This window comes from Schistocerca gregaria, chromosome 3, assembly GCF_023897955.1.
Source record: "Schistocerca gregaria isolate iqSchGreg1 chromosome 3, iqSchGreg1.2, whole genome shotgun sequence".
Classification (NCBI taxonomy): Eukaryota; Metazoa; Arthropoda; class Insecta; order Orthoptera; family Acrididae; genus Schistocerca; species Schistocerca gregaria.
In genome coordinates, this window is record NC_064922.1 from 733,555,907 (window position 1) to 733,569,462 (window position 13,556).

Sequence of the window (13,556 nt, forward strand, 5' to 3'; positions counted from 1 at the left end):
AACCGTCTTGGATCTGCGCCTGAGTTTGGTGCACAGGCATTTGTCGTGAACCCCAAGACTCCAACTTTCCTCGGGCAACCCCTGCCTTGACCCACACCTGCCGTGGCGCAGCCGCGAGGTGAGACGTGCATCGCGTGCCCGCAGGCTGTCGGCGCCGCGGCTGGAGGCGCGCTCCTCGTCCGAGCCGCAGCTGTCGCGCCTGCCGCCGGGCCTGACGGTGGACGAGCTGCCCCGCTACCGCCGCCGCCGGCCGCCGCAGCACCTCTGTCCGCAGGACAACCTGAGGCCGGCGCGCGACGCCTCCTTCAAGGCCGTCAAGTCCGAGTACCGGCGCCGCTTCCTCTCCTACCCGCTACAGGTGAGTCACTGCAAGTGTCCAATGGAGGCGATGTAAAAACTGCTCCAGCATGTCAACATGTTACCATTCCAATTATTGCATTCCGTAAATGGAATTATTTCTTATCGTCAGAAAAAAATACTAAAACCATTTATTTCCAGTGAGACACATGCAGCAAATTTTTTATGACAAAATGAATGACAAGAAGTGACCTTCATTTTTTTTCTAGAAGCTATACAATTAACTATTTACTCTGAGTCACCAAAACCCATGAAGGGGCACAATATGTCGTACTGGTTGTCGCTAGCAGGATCCTCCGCAGCATTTATCTCCGAGGAGTCCTGTTATGAATGGATTCCTAATGTCCCATATTCAGATCGGCAGTGTTCTGACTCGTAGCAGACCAGGGCCACTCAGCACGCACGATTTGGGTATCGGAGCCATCCGGGGTACATAGAGCAACAGAGAGCACCAGCAAGAGGAACGGGTTACCTCACCTGCCAACCGGTCGTTGTGGCCGAGCGGTTCTAGGCGCTTCAGTCCAGAACCGCGCTGTTGCTACAGTCGCAGGTTCGAATCCTGCCAGCCGGCCGTAGTGGATGAGCGGTTATAGGCACTTCAGTCTGGAACCGCGTGACCGTTACAGTCGCAGGTTCGAATTCTGCCTCGGGCATGGATGTGTGTGATGTCCTTAGGTTAGTTATGTTTAAGTAGTTCTACGCCTATGGGACTGATGACATCAGATGTTAAGTCCCATAGTGGTTAGAGCCATTTGAGCCATCAGTTGCCGGCCCTAACAGTCACTGCACTTCGAGGTGTCAGAAGAAAACAGTTATCGGAGTTGCAGCCCTTCAACATATTTTTTCTCTATTGTGATGGGTATGCGGAAATATTTAATATGACGTAACGTAAGCACACTGAACAAAAAATTAGTCAGCACAGTGGGCACGCTCAGATGAAACGTTAAGTCCTTACTCATGGCAGAACGATAGAGTCACGTGCTCAACCGCTTGCGCAGTGCATCTACTTGAGCGTAAGGTAGTAGCGATCAGTAAGACATTTACGCTTCAACCGGACATTGTACGCAAACCTGGGTAAATGTAAGGACGTGACACAGTAGCAAAATGGGGCAACTGAATTTGGCTGTGGCCCTGGTCGTACGACGTGTGGAGTTGCTGGATTTGTTGGTGTTTACAATTTGTACAGAAACCAGATGGCAGTTATAAGAGTCGAGGGGCATGCCAGGGAAGCAGTGGTTCGGAAGGGAGTGAGACAGGGTTGTAGCCTATCCCCGATGTTATTCAATCTGTATATTGAGCAAGCAGTAAAGGAAACAAAAGAAAATTTGGAGTAGGAATTAAAATCCATCGAGGAGAAATAAAAACTTTGAGGTTTGCCGATGACACTGTAATTCTGTCAGAGACAGCAAAAGACCTGGAAGATCATTTGAATGGAATGGACAATGTCTTGAAAGTAGGATATAAGATGAACATCAACGAAAGCAAAACGAGGATAATGGAATGCAGTCGAGTTAACTCGGATCATTCTGAGGGAATTAGATTGGGAAATGAGACTCTTAAAGTAGTAAAGGAGTTTTGCTATTTGGGGAGCAAAATAACTGATGATGGTCGAAGTAGAGAGGATATCAAATGTAGACTGGCAATGGCAAGGAAAGCGTTTCTGGAGAAGAGATATTGTTAGGAAGTCATTTCTGAAAGTATTTGTATGGAGTGTAGCCATGTATGGGAGTGAATCATAGACGATAAATAGTTTGGACAAGAAGAGAATAGAAGCTTTTGAAATGTGGTGCTAAAGAAGAATGCTGAAGATTAGATGGGTAGATCACATAACTTATGAGGAGGTATTGAATAGAATTGGGGAGAAGAGAAATTTGTGGCACAACTTCACCGGAAGAAGCGATCGGTTGGCAGGACATGTTCTGAGGCATCGAGGGATCACCAATTTAGTATTGGAGGGCAGCGTGCAGGGTAAAAATTGTAGAGGGAGACCAAGAGATGAGTACACTAAGCAGATTCAGAAGGATGTAGGTTGCAGTAGGTACTGGGAGATGATGAAGCTTGCACAGGATAGAGTAGCATGGAGAGCTGCATCAAACCTGTCTCAGGACTGAAGACCACAACAACAGTGCGGTCGATTGTTCAGTATGCCTAAGCATTGGTGTAATACACGTGTAGCTGTGGCCGGCCAGCCTGTGGATGGTTTTCAAGGCGGTTTTCCATCTACCTCGGCGAATGCGGGCTGGTTCCCCTTATTCCACTTCAATTATACTGTGTCGGCGATTGCTGCGCAAACAACGTTTCCACACACACGTACACCATAATTACCCTACCACGCAAACATATGGGGTTACACTAGTCTGGTATGAGACGTTCCAGGGAGGGGAGGGAGGGGTGGGGAGGAATCCGGCAGGGGTCCGAACCGCACCATAACCTTAGGTTCGGTGTGGGGAAGCGGAGGGGTGGGTGAACTGTTGTGGCCTTTTGTGGGGTTGTGAACCACTGATGGCTACGGCGTGACGAAGTCTCTCCGTCGTTTCTAGATCTCCGGTTTAATACAATACAGTACCAGGCTTGGAGAAAGATCCTGACACAGGGACCGGAGATGTGTTTCAAGGCTTGCGAATCAAAATCCCTTCGGAAACAGACGGGAATAGCTGCAGGCAGTCAATGAAGGTCCACCCTGCCTGTTAGCGGGAAGAAAATGCCACGGGAACTGCAAGCAAATAACGTTTGAAGTCGGTCACCTCGCACAGACATGTCAAGAAGACAACATCAAATTTCATCGGGCTGGAAGAATATGTGACTGGCTTTCTGAACATTCCTCCACCCAAGTACATCCCAACTGACTTGCAGAACCACCTGACATGAACCCATAAAAAATCTGTGGGACATGTTGGACCAGCGGTTAAAACGCCAACATCATCATCCCCACAGTTTGGTGGAACTGCACGATCGAATCCTCAGTGAGTGGATTACTCTTGATGCGTCGTGTCAACACAATCTTGTGGACTCACTTCCTAACCGGATCCAAAAATCCAGGTGCTTATCAGGTCCTTGGGATGAATTACGCGGTGTTAAATGGTGCTCGTGAAGAATTTTACTAGGGGTAACTTGTTTTTGTCCGGTGAGCTAACTAAACTCTGGGAAAGGCAAATGTTAGCTAGCAACCTCCTGCAGGTTCCAAAACATTTGTTAATAACCCGCATTGCCACAGATGCAGATCTTGGAGGGTGTATACAAGTTGTAAGAAAGTTGTTTACCGAACTTAACAAGGTTTGACAATGTATCGTGTCTGTAGGTTCTGTAAATCATAGACTACAATTGGAAATTATTCCGTTACAGTGTGACAGTGCATGAAAAGATCGATATCAAGGCAGAGCGAGTGACTTCTAAAAACATGATTCTCGATGTGATACGTGTATAACTGTGTTCCTGAAGTTTTATGCTTTTGAAAGCGATACAGAAATATGTTAGAATGAAACAGGTTAATGCCTGGGGCCTATTACTGTCAATATTGTATTACGCACGACTGGCAACTAGAGTACAATCGTGTGATTGCAATCATCTCAGAATTAATTGCTCCATATGTACAACAGTTCCTTTTCGTACTCGAGCAGCAACTATGACGGTCTTCAATTTATCCTTTTCTTTCATATTAGTGGAATGCTAACTGAGAATGTGTCAAGTAATGAATTAGTGTTCTCTCTGCCCAGCTCTATCAATCAATGCCGAATAACTTTTTACATAAAGCCAGAGGTGGACTAACGAGCTACGACTTTCTCCATTCGTGAAGTTTTTCCTCTTGAATAAATCATCCATTTTTTCTGAAACTGTAAATATTTGTCTGTTTGTACCTTTACATCACACTTGCTGATTTCCATCCCATTCTGGTAATTCCTAATTGATGCGTCATTTATTTTGTCTTTGAGTGTACATGACTGTTACAAGCATAAACATAAATGTGGTATCTTTGTGCGTGGGTGGGTGGGTGGGGGGAGGGGGGGTATTAGATTACACAACCTCGTATCTTATTCGGTTTCTCGTCGAGTGATGTTCGTACTGTTCCACGGATTGCTGGACTAATCTCTAGTCACTTGTTTGGAAGTCCTTCACCACCAGTCTTTCATTGTTTACCAGCGCCATTGTCCTTATAATTAATTTTTATCGCACTATTCCAGCTGATGTAACCAGTACCTTAGTTTACGAAATGTTGTCTTTATTCACCTACTTACCAAAACGTTGATATTGCTAATTTCTGGAATGATATAAAGCGTTACGTACTATGATTTCTACGTCACTGATACTGACAATAAGAGTACATCTATCTTAAATTCAAAGACAAATTGTTCCTTTGGGCATTGAATTATTTGCTGTGCCAAATATGATGCGATATACTCACACGACGGTTGATATCACCCAGTAAACGTTCCTGCATATTTTATATTTTATTTTTGTTTTGTAATATTATTCGAAGTTTCTTTTACATGAAGGTCTTAAGGCTGGAGTTTGCATCAGCTGGATGAGAATGGATGAAAAGTGGTGATGTGACACAACTAATACGTCATTGATCTAAACACAGGGGAGGGGGGGGAGGGGGCAGCCTACGCTGCTAAGAGGTTTGCCCCAGTCATGTCAGAATCTGTTTACCAAACGAGTTCACAATTTCTGACTCACAGCTACGAAAGTTGAGTTCACAACAAAACAACAAATACGTATACCAAGCAAAGGACTCTATCAAGTATGTACTTCTTCCCCAATAATTTCCGCCGAATAACAGATCACACGAACCTCGTTACACCCGAAAGCTGTCTGGTCCATTTTATTACTACCTGTACCTCTTACACCTTGCGACGGGTCAGGCTCTTATCGCGCAGTTTCCTTTCCCTGAAAGAAAATCCACCTACCTCGTTTCTTAGGTAGTTGCTGCACTCGCCTCTCCTGATAGCAGCTACTGGAAAAATTGCAGAAAAGCAGTGTTGAAGAAACTGCAATTTAATAGCCGCTCACCGGAGGCCGCGATACATGTTTGCTGAAATACAATCTATGAGCAATGTTCCTAAATAAATTGAGTTATTGGAATGGTAGTAATTGTTTACTCAAACGAGAACGCGAAGTTGGTAATTCTATTTAAGCTCTTTATTGTCTTTAAGCCTGATCATCAGCCCGCTAATCTACGTTTGAAGAAAGTTCAGTTCACAATTCTATCCACACTCAAACCCCGCCAGAATTAGCTTTCAAAGTTACGGAATTTACTTAACTGCAACACAGACGATTTTCTAACATACACGTTTGCAGTCGATGTTCAATAATAGTTCGTTTTTTAACGTTAATGCTCGCCATAAGCACTTAGTAAAAGTTTACGAAGTACCGCCACGCTTTTAAAGTTACTCGCGTCTTTCGCGGAACGAAAAGTCACAACTCGCTCAAACTCACACTACGCGTTACTGGACTCTTCCAGTCTCAAATCGCACAGTACCGAACCGATGAAGCCGTTTTATGACTTCATTTTACACATTATTCGCGAGGACACATCAAGCATGTCTCTTCTCGATCACAGTTCCTTCGCGACTCCTCATCCACTCGCGACTCCCTCTCCTAGTCTGCTAACCGTCCTCGCATCTCATTGGCTCACACATCACACAGCCAATCAGAATTAACTCTTTGGGTGCGCCTCGCGCCAAAATCTAGCACGCACCAGTCATGACTTCTGAATCATTTACGTCATGATTTCTTGTTACACAAAATTTACTGTATAATTTAACAAACCGAAAGGAAAACTAGACTTTACTTTATTTCCAGAAATTATTTAAATACTCGCGAACGTTCTGGCTGCTTGTACAATACCATACACTCTTGGACATCCGACATTCACTAAGATGGGGAACCACTGGCGATTCTGTTCCCACGGTTACATCGTCTGAACACTTGCGAGTTCCAACCTAGATTTTATACACTTGCAAAGAATGGCGAATGTCCCTCTTTCATTCACTCAGGCACACTCATTCACTCTCACCTACTCATATAAAATAACTGTTCACAAAAATTCAAAACATTTATGGTTTTAACAAAGTTATAGGTGAATTTCTAAAAGTAAAATTCTCAAAATAAATACAAAAGCACGGAAGGTGATTTTGTTTCATAGTTGGATGGTCACTGAAGGTGATCTATACATAATGGTATTTATTTAGACTCGAAAATTGTAGAAATTTGCGTTTTCTGTAAGATTTTTCTAATTTCCAAAATATGCAGGTTTCAAAGCTCAAATTTGGATGACTTATTTTTATTCATAACAGAAACTAGTATATTAACTTTTAATTTCCTCAGGTTCCTCAGTTAGAAGTTATTAAATATGAAAGTTCCACGTTATACACGCGGCTAGTTAGCGCACAGGTCTTACATTCTCACGGTACAGACATGCCATATGGTCGTGACGTCAGACGAACGGACACCGGTAATCTGCCCGCTACAGCACATATGCTAATCTGATGGCTACTTTACAGTCTGTCTACATTTCACAGTAAATATTTGATAGAAAACTGTGCGCTCGCACTAGTTGCGACGCCACACACCTCCTGAGGAAACTAAATTTTTTCATTCATGACAAACTTTTAGTTTTCTAAAAAAATTTCTATTAAAGATTTACTCAAACAGCTATTTAACATTTATAGTTCCTGTACATCAATCATCTACTTATACCTAGGGCTGACGACCTACAAAACATCTTATATCTAAACATGCACTTTTATCATCATTCAAAAAAAAATTTTTCCAGATTACAAAATTCTATTTACAAATTCCTGAAAAAGAAAACAAACCTAAATACTATCTTGATGTACGTCACACGCACACTAACACTACTATCGCTATGGTGAGCGTCACTTTTTTTTTTTACCACTTACACTTAAGATTTTGATAGCACTCGTAGTTCGACCGGGTCCTGCTTGGGAGGTCCATTTCAAGTCTCGTGCTACCACCTCTGTTTACTTCGGCGCACCTGAAACATCAGCTGGCCTCAGTTCCCTTTCTAACTGCTACGTCTTAACCTACAGCAGCGATAAATGGCGCTATCTGCTTGACTCTAAAGTCTCATATTTTTGATAAAATTTACTTTACAGTATGTACAATTTTCAAAAATTTTTTTTTTTTAAGTGAAAAGTGAATTGACTTTCCTAATGCAGTACCAAAGTGGCACATTTACTCTTTAATTACTTCTTCATCTCATAATCAAACAAGTTATGGTTACATAAGAAATACTAAGAAAAACAATTCCTACAAATAGTTCACAAATACATAATAAATCTCCGCCAGCACTGGTGACTCTCCAGTTCCTGTACAATACACAACAATATAAAATATACACAAAATTATCAATATTACAATTCTGTCTCCAGGCAATCTCCTGTAGTCCTGTATCATAAATTAAACACAGAAAAATACATATTTACTTATTCATTTATCAACACTACAATCCTTATACTAATCTCTACGACAAACTTGGGGAGCTTTGTGTGTCTCTGGTCAAAAATGGAATCGATGTCGTGGGTACTTTCCTCATCTCACATATCTGGAGTTACTTCAATTTCTTGTCAACATCAGGTTTTCTCTAGTCACATTCGGGTTTAATTTACAACTCTCATACTTATACTTCACACACTCAGGTTAGTATTTGTTAAAGCGTTTCCTACTAATCTGCGAAACCTCGTTACCCATACTTTCTAACATACATCCACCTCCTGAGTTACCAACGTCGCCTCAGCTCTGTTTACATTCGTAGCCTCACTTCCTCTTGTTTACAAACATCTCCTCTGTTTACCAACAAACGCCACCTCTGGTTACCAACATTAAGCTTTTTATTTACTCACCTTCGTAGCCTCACTTTTTCCTAATATCGAGCTAGCCAAACACTATGCTCATTCTTTCTCCTTTTCTCACATATTTCTCTTCATTTGACAGTCAGTCCTGCTGCACTGTCCCTTTAACTTAACTTCCTTTACCCCTTTGACAGTCAACCTTGTTGCACTGTACCTTTACTCATTTTACCACTAAATCACCTCCTGAGGCTCTGACTTCATTGAACAGACAGTTTTGCTGTACTGCTCCATTTCCTTTCCTAAACATTAGCTTAATGCTACGTCTTAACATATCGTTCTGTTACTTAACAAACAGCTTCAATGTTCGTCACCATATTTTCTGAGGCTCTTACATTTCTTAGTTATTTTACCTTTCTAAGGGCATTACTCACACCTTAGGCCAAACATTTACTTTACTGAGACTTATTACTTATCTGAGGTATCTTAATCCTTTTTGATTTTCTCTTACACTCATTCCTTACGCTTAACCTATACTGCACTGAGGTTCTTTCCTACTCATTACTTAAACACTTTATCACTTAAAAACTACGATAGAGAAGAAGGAAAGGCGATAGAATTTTAGTTCTGAATGAAAGAAGAGGTAGGTTGACAATACGGAAAAGAAAGTGGAAGAAATATTGTCAAACGACTCGAGACCTAGTGCTCGTCACGCACTTAGCTCTGCAAAGAGTGCAAAGCTCTCTGAGGTATCTACTCACTCCTGGCCACGTCTCTCTTTAGTAATTTCTCCTCGATCCTATTTCTGACACTCACAAGCTCAGACGGATCCTCTACTTTTTTGCCACCGTACTCATTATAGCCCTCCAAGAATTTCTCTGTTTTACAAATACATATAGGAAAATCATTCTGCTCAGGATCCTCACATAGCTGCTTACCAATGAAAGGTATAGTAATTAGTTTACCCTTAATTTTTACCATAACATCATTGGTAGAAAAATTCACCCATCCTTCATATTTATTCAAAAAGTCAGCCCCCACCAACATGTCTACACTCAGTCCATTTATAACTAAGAAGTTCTGTCTTATTTCTACTTCCTTAAATGCTATGGGTAGAAACACTTCCTGTTTTACTGTCTTCTTAGTCTTACCGGTTGCTACTACAATGTTCAAGCCACTTACTGGCATCTTAACAATCTGTTTACTGTTAGGGAGTTCATTTACCAAGTTCTGGGATACTGCACAGACTTCCGATCCAGTATCTATCAAACATTTAACTGGTTCATTTAATACTCTTAGCTCTACTATCGGTTGCCCTAAGTACTCTTTATTTATTTTGGGTTCTGCTTCCTCCAATAAATCTTGCACAATTTCTCTCCTTTCGAAGCCTGTCTTTTGGGTGGCAATCACATTCACACTTACAGGGTTTATTTCATGCTTATTATCACCCTCAATTCTAGTGGCAGCTCCTATTAGCCTATCCACTATTGCTAAGTCAAAACATTTTTCCAATGTTTCCCCCTCTTTCTCATTAACCTCCTTTTCTACGACCCTATCCAAGGCGTCGTCATTAACCTCTACCTCCTCCTCTAATCTATCCTCTTCTTCGTAACTATCTACAACATCAATTATCTTATCAAGCACAGTCACAACCCTGCCATTATTACTGTTCTCACCCCTATCCGACAGCTCTTCATTAGTTTTACTGTGCATAATGTCTTTCTGATTATTACCCTTATAACTAGTACTTAGTTCTTCAATAAGTGGCTTCTTATAATTATTCTTACAGTTAATTGGTTCATTAACCTCCACTTGACTTAAAGCTACTATCTCTGTCTGTTTTACGTTATCCTCCCTAAATTTTGTAGCAACAACATTTATGTTAGGTGGTCGTTCAGGCTGCTTTCTTATGAATGGTTTTGCCAGCGGATTTAACTTTAAACGCTGTTGCCTACGATCGCCAGCACACTCGTAGACAATTAATGGTTTTCCGAGCGCGGTGCGTCATCACTATGCCTCCAGCTGACCGCCTCACCTCCTGACATCTGTCGGCCGCTGTCATACTGCTCGCGTTCATTGAACCTGTTAACATATGTTCTTCCTCTACCACGTGAACTGCCACGGTATCCGCCGCCTCTCTGAACACCCATCCTATTAATGTTTACATCCGCGCGATTGTCATTCTGCCTAGCAGGCGGGCGATGCTCCCTCCTCATGTTTTCTTCTTCTTTTTGGACGGATTCAACCCTTTCTAAATACTGTACGAACTTGTCAATGTTATCTCGGGGCGCAGATATGATCTTAGTTTTCCAGTTCCACGGTAGCTTATTTTCTACCCCTAATATGATCTGTTCTGTTTCTAACTTATTACTAAGGTAGGACAGAGTTGTTACCCACCTTTGAACAAATCGTTTGATGCCCTCTCTCTTGGGGTCATACTTCTCTCCCGACCAGAACCGATTAAGAACATCCATCTGCTTTCTCTTTCCCCAGTATTCCTCAAAGAACGCTAATTTAAATTCTGACAATTTCGCGTATTTTTCAGAGGCTAAATTCCCCCATACTCTGGCCTCTCCCATCAAATTTGAAGTGATAAAGCCTATCTTTTGTTTATCGCTCCATACTTTCGGCAAAACGTCTTCAAAATCGTTCCAAAATTCTCTGGGGTGCATGTTCTTACTTGGGTCAAATTTTAAAAACTGTCTGTGGGTAACATACGCAACCTCGGTAGATTCAATTATTCCACTGGAAATTATACTACCACTATGGTTAGAAACACACTGTTCTACTTTGGTTAGTCTGCATTCATGCCCACAAAGTTGCTCATTCACACTTTCACTGAAATGGCTTATGTGAGTCTCTAAATTATTGACCTTATTTACAACTTGCTCTCCAAGTTTCTCACACCGAATTTTGGTATCATTTACTTTACATTCTAAGGCGGCATGATTAATTTCATTGGAATTCTCTACCACTTTTATGTGCTCACATACTTTATCTAATTCTGCATCAACATGGGATTTAAATTGCTGTTGATCCTCAGTAACCTGTTCGATTCGTGTCGTCAATTCACTTTGCACTTGAACAATATTTTCTGTACATTCTAATTTAACCTGCTGTATTTCAACATTTACTTTACTACTGAGCACTGCTAAATCTTGCTTCCAACAGTCTCTGAGATCGGATATTTTGGAATCTAAATCAGCGCCCATTTTAGTCATCTCATTACTTAAATCAGATCCTAATTTAGACATTTTTGAATCCATTTTACTTGACATATTAGTTTCCATTTGTGACATATTAGTTTCCAATTTTGATATACTGGAATCCATCTTACTTGACATATTGGAATCCAACACGTTCATCTTAGTTAATAGATTCATCAGCATACTGGCGACATTATCCTTCGCCCCCTCATTTGCTGATACAATGTCCCTATTAACATTAACTACCGGCATGGGTAACTGTAACTCACTGGGCACTGACATATTTGGATCTGACTCTAAACTATAATTAACATAGGATGAATCAGTCAAACTACTACTGAAATTGGGTTGAGACACGTCTAAACTAAAATTCATGGGGTCATTTTCCCATGTCTCCATCCCACTATCACAACTTAGTTCCGCCTTTTTGTCACTTGGTTGAAACTCAGCCATTTTTCTCAGTTTGACTCCACAAACACACAAAGTTTTCAAAAGCACTGTACTTAACTTTGTGCTTCGACGTGCTGCGTTGCTGCTAGATGAAACTGCGGGTCCGTTCACCATACACTGCAATGCTGTACCAGTTTCCGGGCCCCCGCTCGAATCAGCGCTGCCAACTGCCACTGCTGTCGTCGCCTCTGCGTAGTCTCCGTAGCTCGTCGTCTGCCAGACGCCGTCGTAGACTGCTATTCCAATCGGCGCGTAGTCACCGAAAAATTCTTCCGTTCCGTACAACACATTACAGTTCACGGACACTTTCACTGTCCTTCCTATTCACGTGGCGATATCAATTTGTACGCTACACAGTTCCTACACATAGCGAGCACTTCTGTATTGTCCGGTAATTGTCACTACTGCTTTTTTTTTTGAAATTCACTGGAATTTACTATTTTTATTTCCCGGCCGATGCACCACTTGCGACGGGTCAGGCTCTTATCGCGCAGTTTCCTTTCCCTGAAAGAAAATCCACCTACCTCGTTTCTTAGGTAGTTGCTGCACTCGCCTCTCCTGATAGCAGCTACTGGAAAAATTGCAGAAAAGCAGTGTTGAAGAAACTGCAATTTAATAGCCGCTCACCGGAGGCCGCGATACATGTTTGCTGAAATACAATCTATGAGCAATGTTCCTAAATAAATTGAGTTATTGGAATGGTAGTAATTGTTTACTCAAACGAGAACGCGAAGTTGGTAATTCTATTTAAGCTCTTTATTGTCTTTAAGCCTGATCATCAGCCCGCTAATCTACGTTTGAAGAAAGTTCAGTTCACAATTCTATCCACACTCAAACCCCGCCAGAATTAGCTTTCAAAGTTACGGAATTTACTTAACTGCAACACAGACGATTTTCTAACATACACGTTTGCAGTCGATGTTCAATAATAGTTCGTTTTTTAACGTTAATGCTCGCCATAAGCACTTAGTAAAAGTTTACGAAGTACCGCCACGCTTTTAAAGTTACTCGCGTCTTTCGCGGAACGAAAAGTCACAACTCGCTCAAACTCACACTACGCGTTACTGGACTCTTCCAGTCTCAAATCGCACAGTACCGAACCGATGAAGCCGTTTTATGACTTCATTTTACACATTATTCGCGAGGACACATCAAGCATGTCTCTTCTCGATCACAGTTCCTTCGCGACTCCTCATCCACTCGCGACTCCCTCTCCTAGTCTGCTAACCGTCCTCGCATCTCATTGGCTCACACATCACACAGCCAATCAGAATTAACTCTTTGGGTGCGCCTCGCGCCAAAATCTAGCACGCACCAGTCATGACTTCTGAATCATTTACGTCATGATTTCTTGTTACACAAAATTTACTGTATAATTTAACAAACCGAAAGGAAAACTAGACTTTACTTTATTTCCAGAAATTATTTAAATACTCGCGAACGTTCTGGCTGCTTGTACAATACCATACACTCTTGGACATCCGACATTCACTAAGATGGGGAACCACTGGCGATTCTGTTCCCACGGTTACATCGTCTGAACACTTGCGAGTTCCAACCTAGATTTTATACACTTGCAAAGAATGGCGAATGTCCCTCTTTCATTCACTCAGGCACACTCATTCACTCTCACCTACTCATATAAAATAACTGTTCACAAAAATTCAAAACATTTATGGTTTTAACAAAGTTATAGGTTAATTTCTAAAAGTAAAATTCTCAAAATAAATACAAA

General features: G+C 41.7%; 1 protein-coding gene across 1 annotated transcript in view; it reads left to right on the forward strand.

Annotated features, from left to right (window-relative positions):
- The window catches only part of LOC126355584 (serine/arginine repetitive matrix protein 1-like), a 255,535-nt gene that overhangs the window by 14,763 nt on the left and 227,216 nt on the right, over positions 1-13,556 (forward strand). Inside the window, exon 2 of the mRNA XM_050005948.1 lies at positions 145-358. Coding sequence (XP_049861905.1) covers positions 145-358 — 214 coding nt within the window. The remainder of the gene's footprint in view (positions 1-144; positions 359-13,556) is intronic.